Source organism: Chrysemys picta, unplaced genomic scaffold (genome assembly GCF_011386835.1).
Source record: "Chrysemys picta bellii isolate R12L10 unplaced genomic scaffold, ASM1138683v2 scaf151, whole genome shotgun sequence".
NCBI lineage: Eukaryota > Metazoa > Chordata > Testudines > Emydidae > Chrysemys > Chrysemys picta.
The window spans coordinates 9,700-25,796 of NW_027052858.1; the positions used below are offsets into that span (position 1 = coordinate 9,700).

Consider the following 16,097-nt stretch of genomic DNA (forward strand, 5'->3'; position numbering starts at 1 on the left):
GAAGTCCAGCTGGAAAGTAAAAGGTGGTGGTGGTGGTGTGATGAAGAAAGCAATGGGAAACATTGCCTTTTCTTTCAAAGGGAATTATATCATTTTACCCTGGACCTTGTGGAGGGGAAAGAAAAGAGGAATCCTCGCCCATGCCTGAACTCCTTAATCAGACAAAACGACCACTAGTTTCCCTGACTTTCCAAAATCCTTGGGCACTCAGGCCTGGTCTACACTACGACTTTAATTCGGATTTATCAGCTTTAATTCGAATTAACCCTGTAACCGTCCACACAACGACGCTATTTAATTCGATGTAAAGGGCCCTTTAAATCGATTTCTGTACTCCACCCCAATGAGCGGAGTAGCGCCAAAATCGATTTTAGCAATTCGAATTAGGGTTAGTGTGGCCGCAATTCGATGGTATTGGCCTCCGGGAGCTATCCCACAGTGCATCATTGTGACCGCTCTGGACAGCAATCTGAACTCGGATGCACTGGCCAGGTAGACAGGAAAAGCCCCGCGAACATTTGAACTTCATTTCCTGTTTGCCCAGCGTGGAGAGCACAGGTGACCACAGATACCTCATCAGCACAGGTAACCATGCAGGCTGATAATCGAAAAAGAGCACCAGCATGGACCGTGAGGGAGGTACTGGATCTGATCGCTGTATGGGGAGAGGATTCAGTGCTTGCAGAACTTCGTTCTAAAAGACGAAATGCAAAAACTTTTGAAAAAATTTCCAAGGGCATGATGGAGAGAGGCCACAATAGGGACTCTGAGCAGTGCCGCGTGAAGGTCAAGGAGCTCAGACAAGCCTATCAAAAAACAAAGGAGGCAAACGGTCGCTCCGGGTCAGAGCCGCAGACATGCCGCTACTACGCCGAGCTGCATGCAATTCTAGGGGGGGCTGCCACCACTAACCCACCTTTGTTCGTGGATTCTGGGTCGGGGATAGTCTCGACGCCTGAGGATTCTGCCGATGGGGTGGAGGAGGAGGAGGAGGATGAGCTTGCAGAGAGCACACAGCACTCCCTTCTCCCCAACAGCCAGGATCTTTTTATCACCCCGACTGAAGTACCCTCCCAAGCCAGTACCCAAGACTCTGACCCCATGGAAGGGACCTCAGGTGAGTTTACCTTTTAAAATATAAAACTTGTTTTAAAAGCAAACGGTTTTTAATGATTACTTTGCCTGACTTTGCATTCGCGGTCAGTTCAGCTACTAGAAAAGTCTGTAGCTACTGGAAAAGTCTGTTAACGTGTCTGGGGATGGAGCGGAAATCCTCCAGGGACATCTCCATGAAGCTCTCCTGGAGGTACTCCGAAAGCCTTGCCAGAAGGTTTCTGGGCAGTGCATCTTTATTCCCTCCTCCATGGTAGGACACTTGACCACGCCATGCTTGCAGCAAGTAATCTGGTATCATTGCCTGACAAAGCCTGGCAGCGTATGGTCCCGGTGTTTGCTGGCATTCAAGCAACATCCGTTCTTTATCTTGTTGTGTAATCCTCAGGAGAGTGATATCACTCCTGGTAACCTGGTTGAAATACGGGAACTTAATTAAGGGGACAGAGGTGGCCGTTCCTACTGGGCTGTTTGCCTGTGGCGGAAAATAAATCCTTCCCTGCAGTTAGCCAAGCGCAGATGGGAAATTGGCCCTGAGTTTTTCGCGTTTGGCTAGCAGGGATCTTCCCTGTTACCAGCCACGCGGTGGGGGGAGGGTACCGTGATCATCCCAGAGAATTCATGGCGAGGGGGGGGGTCGGCGGCGGGGGGGGGGGGGTAGTTTGGTGCCTGCAGGGATCTTCCCTGATACCAGCCACGCAGTGGGGGGACGGTACCGTGATCATCCCAGAGAATTCATGGCGAGGGGGGGGGGTCGGCGGCGGCGGGGGGGGGGGGGTAGTTTGGTGCCTGCAGGGATCTTCCCTGATACCAGCCACGCAGTGGGGGGAGGGTACCGTGATCATCCCAGAGAATTCATGGCGAGGGGGGGGGGGGGGTTAGTTTGTTTTCTGGTGCTGCTGAATGTTAACAGAAAAACCGCAGCACTCTACTTGCCTGAAGGGGCCCAGACAAGCCCCACCACACTGCCCCCCCCCCCCAACTGGCTGAGATTGGCCAGGCTTCTGCAGCACTCTACAAGCTATGCTTGGTATGTGGGAAAGCACGGCGCAGAAGCTTACCATGGCCGCATGCAAGCCGAATTCTGTTGCCCAGACCTGTGATCTCTAGCAGCAAAGCCACAGGCACTCAGCATTAAGAGGCAAAATGCGACCTTGCACAGAAATCACATGTGCTATGTAATGTGAACAGTGTTGGTCACCGTGAAAGAGCATAAGCATTGTTCTGCAAAATGTAGCTTTTAAAACAATTCTCTCTTTTTTCCCCTCCCTACAGCAGCTGCAAATTCCTCAAGCCTCCCTCCTCCATCCCGAAGGTTATCACAGATAAGGCGTCGTAAGAAGAAGACGCGAGACGAGATGTTTTCTGAAATTATGCAATCCAGCAGGAGTGACAGAGCTCGTCTGAATGAGTGGAAGGAAACAGTTTCAAAGTATAGGAAAGAAGTCAGTGAACGTGAGGAGAGGAGGGACCAACGTGAGGAGAGGAGGGACCAACGTGAGGAGAGGAGGAACGATCGAGATGAGAGATGGCGGCAGGAAGACCAGAGGATGAAGGATGCAACGCTGGGGCTGCTCCGGCATCTGGTGGAGGTTCAGGAACGGCTGCTGGAAAACAGACTGCCGCTTCAGCCCCTGTTCCACCCTCCCCATGTTCCGTATCCTCCTCACCCAGACGTGTAAGAACGCGGGGGGGGAGGCTCCGTACACCTTCCCATTCCACCCCAGTAGACAGCCCAAGCAAAAGGCTGTCATTTTTTTAACCTTTTCTTTGTGGCTTTTTCCTTCCCAGCAATCCTCCTCCCAAATACCACCCGGGTTCCCTCCCTCTTTTTCTAATCTATTAATAAAGAATAAATGATTTTTAAATGATAGTGACTTTATTTGGTTTGAAAGAAAGCTGGGGGAAGGGGCAGGGTGGGTTCCTTACAGAAAATCAGTCAGTAAAGGGGGAGGGTTTTCATGAAGGAGAAACAAACAGATATTTCACACGGTAGCCTGGCCAGCCATGAAACTGGTTTTCAAAGCTTCTCTGATGCACAGCGCTTCATGGTGTGATCTTCTAATCGCCCTGGTGTCTGGCTGCGCGTAATCAGCAGCCAGGCGATTTGCCTCAGCCTCCCACCCCGCCATAAAGGTCTCCCCCTTACTTTCACAGAGATTGTGGAGCACACAGCAAGCAGAAATAACAATGGGGAGATTTCTTTGGCTGAGGTCAGAGCGAGTCAATAATGAACGCCAGCGACCTTTTAAACGGCCAAATGCACATTCTACCACCATTCTGCACTTACTTAGCCTGTAGTTAAACAGCTCCTGACTCCTGTCCAGGCTGCCTGTGTATGGCTTCATAAGCCATGGCATTAAGGGGTAGGCTGGGTCCCCAAGAATAACTATGGGCATTTCAACATCCCCAACGGTTATTTTCTGGTCCGGAAAGTAAGTCCCTTGCTGCAGCCCTTTAAACAGAGTAGTGTTCCTGAAGACGCGAGCGTCATGAACCCTTCCCGCCCAGCCCGCGTTGATGTTGGTGAAACGTCCCTTGTGATCCACAAGTGCTTGCAGCACCATTGAAAAGTACCCCTTGCGGTTTATGTACTCGGTGGCTTGGTGCTCCGGTGCCAAGATAGGGATATGGGTTCCGTCTATTGCCCCACCACAGTTAGGGAATCCCATTGCAGCAAAACCATCCACTATAGCCTGCACATTTCCCAGAGTCACTAACTTTCGTAGCAGCACCTGAGTGATTGCTTTGGCTACTTGCCTCACAGCAGCCCCCACAGTAGATTTGCCCACTCCAAATTGATTCCCGACTGACCGGTAGCTGTCTGGCGTTGCAAGCTTCCACAGGGCTATCGCCACGCGCTTCTCAACTGTGAGGGCTGCTCTCATCTTGGTATTCTGGCGTTTCAGGGCAGGGGACAGCAAGTCACAAAGTTCCATGAAAGTGCCCTTACGCATGCGAAAGTTCCGCAGCCACTGGGAATCGTCCCAGACCTGCAACACTATGCGGTCCCACCAGTCTGTGCTTGTTTCCCTTGCCCAGAATCGGCGTTCCATGGATAGAATCTGCCCCATTAACAACATGATCTCCAAAGCACCGGGGCCTGTGGTTTCACTTAATTCTGTGTCCGTGTCCGTGTCCATGTCCTCATCATGCTTGTCGCTGCGCTGCCGCCGCCGCTGCCTCCTCTCCTCGTTTTTCTGGTCCTGGCTGAGCATAAACTCCACGAGAACGCGCGAGGTGTTTACAATATTCATGAGTGCTGTCTTGACCTCAGCGGGCTCCATGCTTGCCGTGGTATGGAGTCTGCAGTGTTCACCCACCCAGGAAAAAAGGCGCGAAAATGGTTGTCTGCCGTCCGTTGCTTTCATGCAGGGAGGGAGGGAGGGAGGAAGTGAGGCTGTACCCAGAACCACCTGCGACGATGTTTTTTGTCCCATCAGGCACTGGGATCTTAACCCACAATCCCAATGGGCGCGGGAGACTGCGGGAACTATGGGATAGCTATGGAATTGCTACCCACAGTGCAACGGTGCAGAAATCGACGCTAGCCCCGGTACTTGGACGCACACCACCGAATTACTGTGCTAGTGTGGCCGCACTCATTTCGACTTTATACCACCTGTTTCTCAAATCTGAATTATCTAAATTCGGATTAATCCCGTAGTGTAGACATACCCTCAGAGTCCAGCCTGATGAGGATGATATCAGCACCCAGATGGATGGGAAGATAATTATGGGATTTTGTTTTTGCACAGTGGAAAGGGGTGGGGAGCCACAGGGTACTGTAAGGTGTGCGTAAGTTTCCCCTTAGTAACTGATAGACGTCCCTACAAGCGTGCTGAAGAATCTGAGCTTTGAGGTGTTTTTCTTAATCAACTCTCTGAACTTTTTAGGAGACATTTGAGCAGGAAAGAACCACAATTGGAGGCTTTAGTCCTTTTACCCATTTCTGGTCCACGCAGCGGCATGTCTTCACCAGAAATGGTTTTCTTCTTTTGGGCGGGGGGTAACTGTGGGGAAGGAATCACTGATAGGAGATGTGGAAAGGGGGCCCCAGAGCATTACCTTGAAACTTGATCCTTCGGTACGTGGAGGAAGGGAAACAAGGTAGCTGAAAACTGGGCGGCGGGAAGCAGCCTGCTGTTTATAAGGGGCAGGGTAAGGCGGGCACTGAGGTTTCGGAAGAGCAGCGTCTGGGACACACCACACCGGGGACTCTGCCTTGGTTAGGGAGTGAAGGCAGGTGTGGGCACTCCGCAGTCACACCCGCTCTGGGAGCAGCGGGCAGGTGAGGCTCAGAACCGCTGGGACGGGGACAGTCTCCTGCTGCGGAATCTCTCCCATCCCCAAGACAGGCTTTACCGAGCTGCCTCCACAGTCACACCCCCCGCCCCGGGCAGGAGCCGCCTGGGGTCGGCCCAGGGCTGAGCGATGGGGAAGCTCCAGCCGCTCTGGCGCCAGCGGCGTGTCCGAGCAAAGCCCTCGCCCAGCCCCTCCGCGCTCCTCGCTCTCCTCCCACGGGGGCTCAGCGGCGCTCCCCGGCCGCCGCACGCGGGCAGCGGGGCACCTTCCCCGGCAGGACCGGGGCCGCGTCTCTGGGGGCTGCGCGCTCCATGGCCAGTGGCAGCTCGGAGGGACACGCACCAAGGGAGCCCTGGCCGCTGGGACTGAAAGCAAAGGGACCGTGGCCACTGCGGGGGGCGGAGGTGAAAGTCACCGGGTCCGAGCCTATCCGGAACGAGACAGGTGTAGTGTATTAAACTGCTCTGGGTAGGACTGTGCTACTGGTAGCAGTTACCGATAGGTGATGGATTATAAGAAACTGCTATTGTAGTAAACTGCTACCTGATGTAGCAAATGCCTACAGGTAGCAGTTTCTTGCACTATAGTGTATGTGAAATTGGTACGTGTAGAAATGTGCTATCTGTAGCAGTTATTTATACGTATAGGTTGTAAGAAACAGCTTTCGTAAAAAGATGCTTCTTCCCTCATAGGTCATGTTTTCTAGACCTTATTTTTTTCCCCCTTCTCTGGACTCTCCCCAATTTTTACTACAGTTGAGACCTAATCAGCGCAGAGTAGAGTGGATATCCCAGAGTGAGGTTCTGTTTTTTGGAATATATCCCTTTCCACAGTACTCCTATCCAGCTTGTGGTCCACTATGACCCCCAGACCCCTTTCCGCAGTTGTCCTTCCTAGGAAGTCATTTCCCATTTAGTATGTGTGCAGCTTATTATCATTCACAAACTTTATACTTGTACTCTCTATGCCATTATCTCAATCACTGATTCAGATTTTGAATAGAAACTTATCCAGAACTAATCTTAGAGAGACCCATGTGTTATGCCCTTTCAGCCTGACTGAGCCCTTTCAGCCTGTGAATCACTGATAACTACTGTCGGAACTGTTTTCCAACTAGTTTTGCACCCATCTTATTTTAGCTCCATCTAGGTTGCATTTCCATCGTTTGTTTATGAGAAGGTCATGGGAGACCTGTAACACTGCAATCCGATGAAACTAATTCCTACAGATAGCAGTTTCTCACACCGTAGGTACGTGAGACTGCTCTCTGTGGCAGTTAGCTACATCCGATGGCCTTTGTATAGCACTATCGTTCAGAGGTTCCTATTGCACACAGTTGCTGGGGTAATCTTTATGTGTTTGTGCATTCCTTCAATAAGCCACTAACATTGTCTGGCCTCATCTAACAGAGCATAAGAACATAAGAATGGCCATACTGGGTCAGACCAAAGGTCCATCCAGCCCAGTAATCTGTCTACCGACAGTGGCCAGTGTCAGGTGCCCCAGAGGGAGTGAACCGAACAGGTAATTATCAAGTGATATCTCTCGTGCCGTCCATCACCACCCTCTGACAAACAGAGGCTAGGGACATCATTCCTTATCCATCCTGGCTAATAGCCATTAATGGACTTAACCTCCATGAATTTATCCAGTTCTCTTTTAAACCCTGTTATAGTCCTAGCCTTCACAACCTCCTCAGGCAAGGAGTTCCATAAGTTGACTGTGCACTGTGTGAAGAAGAACTTCCTTTTATTTGTTTTAAACCTGCTGCCCATTAATTTCATTTGGTAGCCCCTCGTTCTTATATTATGGGAACAAGTAAATAACTTTTCCTTATTCACTTTCTCCATATCACTCATGATTTTATATACCTCTATCATATCCCCCGTTAGTCTCCTCTTTTCCAAGCTGAAGAGTCCTAGCCTCTTTAATCTCTCCTCATATGGGATCCATTCCAAACCCCTAATTATTTTACTTGCTCTTCTCTGAACCTTTTCTAATGCCAGTATATCTTTTTTGAGATGAGGAGACCACATCTGTACGCAGTATTCAAGATGTGGGCGTACCATGGATTTATACAAGGGCAATAAGATATTCTCCGTCTTATTCTTTATCCCCTTTTTAATGATTCCTAACATCCTGTTTGCTTTTTTGACTGCACACTGCGTGACTGTCTTCAGAGAACTATCTACGATGGCTCCAAGATCTTTTTCCTGATTAGTTGTAGCTAAATTGGCCACCATCATATTGTATGTATAGTTGGGATTATTTTTCCCAATGTGCATTACTTTACTTTTATCCACATTAAATTTCATTGGAGTGTGACAGGGGTGACATTGGGGTGGAGTGTGACAGGGAGTGTGTTGTATGTATGTGGGGGCAGAGAGAGTGGGTTTTTGGGGGGCTGAGAGCATGCCAGCATGCTGTCTTGTAAGTTCAGACAGCAGCAGACCCCCTTTCCTCCCCCTCTCTCTCGCATGCAGCATTCCACAGTAATGGTTGCTTTGCCTTGGAGCAGATAAGCATGCCGGCTGTCAGAAACGGAGCTTTGAAAGGGCATATCCGTATTCCTGCAGAGATTCCAAAACAATGACAAGAGTGGCCACTTGACTTAAGGGGGTTTTGGGACATTTCTGGAGGCCGATCAGAGCATAGTAATGCAACACCCCATTCACACTGGCGCCGCAGCACTCCAGCGGGGGCGCATCAAACGTTATTTCACTCTCCGAGGTGGAGTACCAGGAGCGCTCTAGCTGCGGAGTCAGAGCGCTCTACGTGCCTTGCCAGTGTGGACAGGTAGTGAGCGAGGGCACCCGTGGCTGCTTTCATGCGCTCTAATTCGCAAGTGTAGCCAAGCCCTTAGAGTTATATGGGCAGTTGGGTTGTAATTTTGCGCCATGAAGGCACATTGCATTTGCGGAAGGATTTTCATCTACCTGGATCATCAAGACCTGCGCTGCTAATTCCTAGTATAATAAAGTGTGTTTCTATCAGCATCTCCTTACAGGCCTGCAACACGTCTCCACATGCACCAACTGAGACATGGGGAACACACAGAACTTGGAGTGGGTGTGGGAAGAGACACTTTTGTTTAGGAACATTGAAAGAGTGTGAGATCACGTGACCTAGCATGCCTCTTGACAGAGCCTTTAGTAATTACAAAGCATTATTGATCTCCAATCATGTAATATTTTCCCTGATTGTCTATTTCTCTTTGGTCAAGTCCTTACATAAAGTGTATAGTTATTGTTTTTAATGTTGCTTGTGTGAGTTTGAATTATTTGTGAGTTCAAGTGCTGTAGCCACAGCGTTAGTGTGGTTATCCCTTGTCTCACTGGAAGCAAGGCCAAGTAGCTTGATCCTTTAGCATACCAGGAGGGGGAGGCAGGCACCTACCAGCAGCACAGTGAAATGAGCCCAGGGTGACCGAAACTTTGGAACTGTCCGAAAGCTGTGAGGTACCCCACTCCTGTTTGCACTGCATTCAGCTACTAAGCCAGCACTGAAAGGGGAGTTACATCTCTAGTTTTTGTTAAATAAACTTTTGCTCGTTTTCACTATAAACATATCTAAGTGTCGTGTGTTAAGCAAAGAGGTGATCTGAGCTGGAACTGGTAAGCTGGGGTGTACTATTCCTTTCCAAACAGCAAATCTGTAAATACCGTGAGTTTGCAGTGGAGCAGGAGCGTCACACTTCAGGGAGATGCTTGGAGAGCTCAGGGGTTGGAATGTGCCTATAGCTAACCTGTAAAGAGACAGCAGGGCCTGCCTAGGCCTAGAGGGGAGTGTTTGTGTTGCCTGTGGTCACTGGAGTTGGGGAGCTGACCCCCATCAGGCACAGACAAGGCTTTCTCGCGCTAAGGGCAGGTGGCCACAGCCCTGAGTACCCCCAGGAAGCAGGACACATTGTTGTTCATTGTTAAAAATTAGGACATAGTTCTTTAGAAAAGTAATTTACCCTGATGTAAAAGTAGTATGTAATGATAAATATTTTTTCTTCTCTAGGAAAAGTTGTTGAAAGGAAACAATAAAGAAACATAAACATATCTTAATGTGAACTCTTTGAATGGCTATTGTCTTGAAAGGTTGTGCTGTTTTCTTGTGTATGCAGATTTTACCCAAAGTGATTTACTTCTGCAAGTCTAATAACCATACAACAGAATAACACAATGAAGGATGATTTCATAAATTACACAGAAAAGGAACCACTTGATCCTAGTAAGTTTTTCCGTTAGTTGTTTCTTCTTTTGAATGTTAGGCTAGTTGTTGGAAGGATGTACTCCATTGCCACAAAACTAAGCCACATTTTGAATCTTGTCTGGTAGCCAGGAGGGATTTGTCTATGGAAAAACAGATCAGCCCTCCCATCGTCCTCCACAAATCATGCTACTCTGGGTATTAAGCTTTCTTCTGTGGTGTCTTTACCCAGCGAGTATGGACCTTCTTGGGAATCTATGTGGGGGAAACAGCATTTAGAAAATATTCTTAGCGAGCACTGAATACATGTATTTTCTTTTAACTTAATCACAGCACTGGCTGGGCGTAGTTCTGTGTGGCCTTTCTACCAACTTAAGGGACCCTCGTGTGCCTAGTGAGGCACTCTAACTTAACAATAACTAAGGCTCCCATCCTGGGAGCATTTATGCACATGAAAAGTCCCATTGAGTTTCAATGTGGCTGCTCACATGCCTAAAGTTATTTACATGCATCAGCAATGGGGCCTAAGCGTGCAAATGCTCCATTATGTGAGTCAGAAACCAGTTAATTGCATTTGAATTGTTCTATAATCAAAACAAACATAATAGTGTCCTATAAGTCTCTACAAAGGTGTTCTAAAAACTAGTGTTGGAAAACACAGTAGTTATAGTTCAGGTTGAGAGAGGATAGACAGCTGGTGTGTTGTGACCATCTTTTATCCTATAGTTCACAGTCATCTCACTATTCCATTGTGATTCCTCTGCCTGTTTCTTTCATCCACTTGTTATTTCTCATCTTATTTCTTGATTATAAACTCTTTTGGGCGGAGATCCTCTTTTTTTGCTTGTGTTTGTACAGTCATAGCACAGTAGGGTTGAGGGCTGTAGGTACTACTGAAATACCGACAAATAATAAGATGCCAGTTCCACACTAAGGCCCCAATCCTGAAAAGACAAAGGCCTGGTCTAGGCCTAAAAGTTAGGTCCACCTAGCTACATTTCTCAGAGGTGTGAAAAATTCATGCCCTTGCGAGACATAGCTAAGCCGACCTAAGCCCCAGTGTAGACACCATTACGTTGACAGAAGAACTCTTCCATCAATCTAGCAAGTGGATTCACTAATCCCTTCCATCATTGTAGTAAGTGTATATGCTACAGAGAGCATAACTACAGCTGTGCCACTATAGCACTTCTAGTGTAGACATACACTTAGGCATACCCTCAGTTTTTGTAAGACTGAGGCCCAAGTTAGTCTTTAATGATTTCCCTTAAAATTAATTTTTGGGCTGAAAATGATGTTTGTTCTCAGCTTGGGTGTTATCTTTGGGGAGGAAAAAATTGAAAGTTACTGAGCTGTTTCAAGAGCATGAGAAAAAATGTAGTTTTCCTGCTTTAAAAAAATCAACTGTTTTGGTGCTCTAATAATTCAGAAAGGGATTTAATATGCTTCATAAGAAGCTGACTTAAAAGACCTTACTATTTTTGAAAGCAAAACCTACTTTCTCCTCCACAGAATCTGCAAGGAATGGCTATGGCAATCCTACTTTCCAACATGATGAAAAACCTGAGCAAAATGACCAGTTACAGAACAAAAAAAAGTAGGGGTTCCTTGATCTTAATACGCTGTTAAATTTCTTGCCCTGCCTTTCAAGAAAGGGTCTGGATTAATTTTGCATTAATCTCTTTAGAAAGAAAAATGAGAAGTCAAAGGAAAAGATGGTTGGCGTTTTGAAATTGGTTAGTGCATAGTTTATTGGTTTGATTTATATTTCTCATTGTTCCTTTTCTTTGTCTGTTGTACGTTATGGTGACAGACTATTGTGGTTGCACATTACTGCATTTTGAAAGAGAGGAAAGAGGTCTGTGCTAAACTTAGTATTGCCGCACAGCCATTTTTGTGCATTGATCTCAGGCTTCCCTCTTTAAAAATATGGCCTGTTGTGCAAAGATCCCCCCACAGCTAACTGCCAGTGCTTGACGATGTTTCAGCACTAGCACCATGATGGAGTGAAATTCACCCATGTTAAGGACTGAAGTGAAGCATGTACTGTAAGTAGGGCCTTGCCCTGGCTCTCTCAACTGGAGATAATTTTACGATTCATGCATAATGTCTCATGAATTATCCAGGGAAACAAGTGCTGTGTTTTTCTTAAATGTGAGAACTGCTGCATACCCGTTTCTATTGGTAGGCAACAGCCAAATGTTTGTCAACTACCTGTTCTTGTTTACATTTTAAATGCACTGCGTAAATATGGGATGTAGTAGAATGCACACAGGGAGGCAGTGAGTTGCACAGGTGATGTTATCACTTTGTGAAAAATGTAAAATAATTTTTTTTTCTGCAGATTAGGGGATTCATCCTGCCATCCTGCCAACATGTCCTAACTCCCCCAATAAAAACTGGCCTAAAACTGTGTGTAAGCTTTTTCAAAGTGTATCCCAAGTGTTGTGTTTGCCTTCACATTATCTAATTCATTGCTTCATAAAGTGTTTTGGGATACCCAAATTGAGAATGCTGCTATGTAAAAACAAATCCTATTCTGTGTGTCTTTGTAGGATATTGTGACAATTATGTGTATTTGTCAACCTTCAATTAATACCTTTTTCTTGATATTCATGTAGTTTGGGTATGCCGATTGGCTGGATATCATTTTGATGATAATAGGCTTGATTGCAGCTGTTGCAAATGGAACAGGGCTGCCACTTATTGTCGTTGTCATTGGAGAGATGACAAACAGCTTTGTGACGATTGGCCAAGCAATAAATATGTCTTCAGGTAAATAAAGTTTGTTCAACTAATGAAAATATTTGTTAGGGTCTCTTATTTACTGGATTGGCAGAGGTTCAGGATGGAGTGCTGCTGTGGTGTTAAAAGCAATGAAGAGTATAGTGAATTCTGAGCAGTCCTTCCTTTTTTACCCTGCTGTATAGTACAGTAGCAAAATAGACACTTGATAAATTACATTTGGTAACTGTAAAACGATTTACTACTTTCTATAGCTTATAGTTAATCCCATGGAATTCACTGTCCCAGGAGGTCACCAAATCAAGTTCTGTGATTGGATTTTTAAAACAACAAAATAGGACCATTAATACTATTTTGCCTCCATATGAGCTAAGCTTATGATAAGGGCAATCAAAACTTACCCTAAAATATATGTGCTGACACCTGGAAGGGGTCTCCTATTTCTCCCAGGTCTGAACAGTTTTGCACATTCGGTTTGGTGCATTATTAATGAAATTTACCTTTTTGCAGACAGCCAGCAAAAGGCTGAGCCACCGCTTGGACCCAACTTGGGCCCCGTTTTGAGGCTTGGGTGGAACCTAAGTGGTGCATAAAAGTCAGATTTATGGTATCTGCATGAATGAATTTTGCTTTGTGTGAGGTAGAAGGGGGAGTTATCAATCCTGAAATATCAGATATTGGCCACTGTTGGAATCCGAAAGTCAGATCAGATGAAGCTATGATCTGACCAGTGCCCTTTGACGTAGTGAGCTAAATCCATGACATCACTCTACAGTAACCCTCTGAGCTGACTCAGAAGTTTGCCCTGTTTGATCCTCCACTGGAAGGATGATGGCCACCATGAAAGTCATAAATCTACAGAGCTGTTGCAGGGAGTGTAGTGTCCTACAAAACACCCATAAGATTATGGCCTAAAACTGCCATGATTTGTGTTATGCCTGTTCTAATAAAACTGAATATTTTTCTTTGTTACAGTTAATCTTTCAGCTGTGATGAATAGTAACTCTACTTGTCCAGCAATTCCAGGTTTGGATATAGAAGCTGAAATGAACAGGTAAGAACCTCTGCAATTATTTTCATAAGAATAGTACATTGTAGTTTCTATATTTTTTTGTCCATTAGGCTGTAAGCCAAATTTGGCCCTCAATTACATCTCATTTACTTCAGCAGGGTTGAATGTGACCTGATGTGTCTAACTTATCTTGCAAGATGCAATTGACCTTATGGACTTTTACTGTTTTACTACAGGTTTGCCTACTACTATGCAGGTATTGGCTTTGCTGTAGTGATACTGAGCACCGTCCAAGTCTGGACATTTTTGACCTCCGCTGCAAGACAGACCGCAAGAATCCGACAAAAGTTTTTTTTCACAATACTTCACCAGGAGATGGCTTGGTTTGATACCAGCCAGATTGGAATGTTGAACACCCGACTGACAGAGTGAGAAGGCTCTATTTATCTGTGCACCAGGAACACGAGCCAAAAAGAAGACTGATGTTTACCTTTATAGAATTAGCTACAGGGAATTTCCAGGAAACCTTTTTAACTAAGTCCCAAAATATTACTGCTGTCTGAGGGACGGATTTGTTATCATTTTTCACTTCATTTTCAGTTTCAGTGACATTTCCATTGCAAGGACTTATCCTGTGAAATGCAATATCTTACTCCTCTGACATTGGCTTTGTAGTGTCTATGAGCTATTTTGCAAACTACTGTAGATAAACAGCTCTGCTGTCTCCAGCTAGTTTACAAACACTGAAACCCCTGACACTGTATGAAATGAAACTGCACTCATAGTTATGGGCACTATGTTATCATTTTGAACCTGATCCAAAACCAATTAAAATCATTAGGAATCTTTGGATCAGGTCCCTTGTGCAGGGATTGATTTAAGGCCTGGCTTGACAAAGCCCTGGCTGGGATGATTTAGTTGGGAATTGGTCCTGCTTTGAGCAGAGGGTTGGACTAGATGACCTCTTGAAGTCCCTTCCAACCCTGATATTCTATGATTCTATGATTCAGAGGAAGGTATGATCAGGGTATGAAGAGTTTCTCCAGTTTTAATTTTTGCAATTCTAGCTCCCACATATGTAAATAGCAAGAGAAAATTAGTGTGAGACTCAATGGTTTTCCAAATAATAATTTACTAACACTGTGCTTGTCACTGTATAGGATGCAAAATGGAGATATGCCTTGCCTCAAAGATCTTAAAATCTAATATCAAAATTGAAGAAGATAGGATACATAGGGGAACTTTGAGGAAAAAGTAATGTAAAGATTTTGGGGGTGAATTTTTGTTTTTGTATAGATTATTCCTTTTGGATATTGCATAAATGTATTGGGTCACATGTGAATGAGCTGGGGTAGCAATGGCAGAAGTCTATCTAGAGGTTACATAACAGAAAATGAGTTGTGATCTGCTAGTTCCTAGCCCCACAAAGAGCCATTACTGCTGTTCAGTACCCATGTCCAAAATTCCTACTGACCAATGATTTGAACACTTAAACTTCTGACAAGCTTCTCTCCAGCAAAACAGAAAAATGTGTGAGGAGGAGGCATTCATCAAAGTTAACAAATCTCTTTTTTAATTAACAGGGACATTAACACCATCCAGGAAGGCATCGGGGACAAGTTCTGTATATTTGTACAATTCTTTGCCACGTTTCTGACAGGGATTGTTATAGGATTTGTCTACGGGTGGAAACTGACTTTGGTGATGTTGTCAGTTACCCCTCTCCTTTCTGCAGCAGCAGCAGTTGGATCAGTCGTAAGTGCTGGGGAAAAACAAATAAGAATTCTACCTCTAAAAACAGATTGAGAGGGAGTGAACCCCAAAGCAACATGACCCCAAAGTTTGGAGACCATGGAGAACAGCCTTTCTCCTACTCCACTGGCTCCTGCCCCAAAATTTGCAGAGCTCTGTCTACACTGAGCATCAGCAGGCAGGCATTGGCATGCCATGGAGGCCTGGACTGCTTCCAGTCACCACCACTCACCACATGGGAAGCGGATGATCAGCATTCATCAACTGTGACCCCATTAGTAGATATTGCTTGTAATGCATAGAAAAATTTACCAAGTGTTTCCATTTATAGGTTGTATTTTGTTTTCTCTGCTCCTTTTCCCCACCCAAGCACTGAAAATGGTGGATGAAGAAACAGGATTGTGACCTATAATTAAGATAGCTAAGTTATTTACCTGGCCTCCATTACTATAGTTTCTGAGTGCCCCACAATCTTCATTGTATTTAGCCTCACAACACCATGCAAGATAGGGGATTCCCATGTTACACATGGAGAAGTGAAACACGGAGAGAAGTTACTTACCCAAAGGTGCACAGGAAAACTGTGTTGGAGTGGGGACTTGAACCCAAGTCTCCTAAATTCCAGGCTCTTTCCCTAACTGCTTGATCACCCCTTGTATCAGTACATAATTTATACCACTTAAATAGATTGCAATAAAATACTTTCCCATTCCCCCAATCTCCAAATTTTCCAGTTCCTGGCATCCTTCACTACAAAAGAGCTGACTGCTTATGCTAGAGCAGGAGCTGTGGCAGAAGAAATTTTGACTGCTATCAGAACAGTTGTTAGGCATTAACAAAGTGAGTGGTTTTTAACTAATTATTGATTGTACATAATATTTGGGAAAGTGATGTGATTATTTTAAAAAAATCAAAGGTGATCTCTCAGTTTATCCCCCCAGACAGCTGAGCAGTTCAGATGAAGATAAATATG

General features: G+C 45.6%; 2 protein-coding genes across 2 annotated transcripts; both read left to right on the top strand.

Annotated features, from left to right (window-relative positions):
* Positions 1 to 224: 224 nt before the first annotated feature.
* LOC135978168 (uncharacterized) lies at positions 225 to 2,963 on the top strand. The gene is made up of 2 exons (XM_065579206.1): positions 225 to 1,117; positions 2,389 to 2,963. The coding sequence occupies exons 1-2, from the start codon at positions 592 to 594 to the stop codon at positions 2,793 to 2,795; spliced, it is 933 nt and encodes a 310-aa protein (XP_065435278.1). The 5' UTR covers positions 225 to 591; the 3' UTR covers positions 2,796 to 2,963.
* A 2,229-nt stretch (positions 2,964 to 5,192) lies between these two features.
* On the top strand, positions 5,193 to 15,960 carry LOC135978167 (ATP-dependent translocase ABCB1-like). Its single transcript, XM_065579205.1, has 9 exons — positions 5,193 to 5,404; positions 9,530 to 9,636; positions 11,128 to 11,212; positions 11,303 to 11,351; positions 12,237 to 12,390; positions 13,336 to 13,414; positions 13,609 to 13,800; positions 14,956 to 15,127; positions 15,859 to 15,960. The coding sequence occupies exons 2-9, from the start codon at positions 9,588 to 9,590 to the stop codon at positions 15,958 to 15,960; spliced, it is 882 nt and encodes a 293-aa protein (XP_065435277.1). The 5' UTR covers positions 5,193 to 5,404; positions 9,530 to 9,587.
* The last annotated feature ends 137 nt before the right edge of the window (positions 15,961 to 16,097 follow it).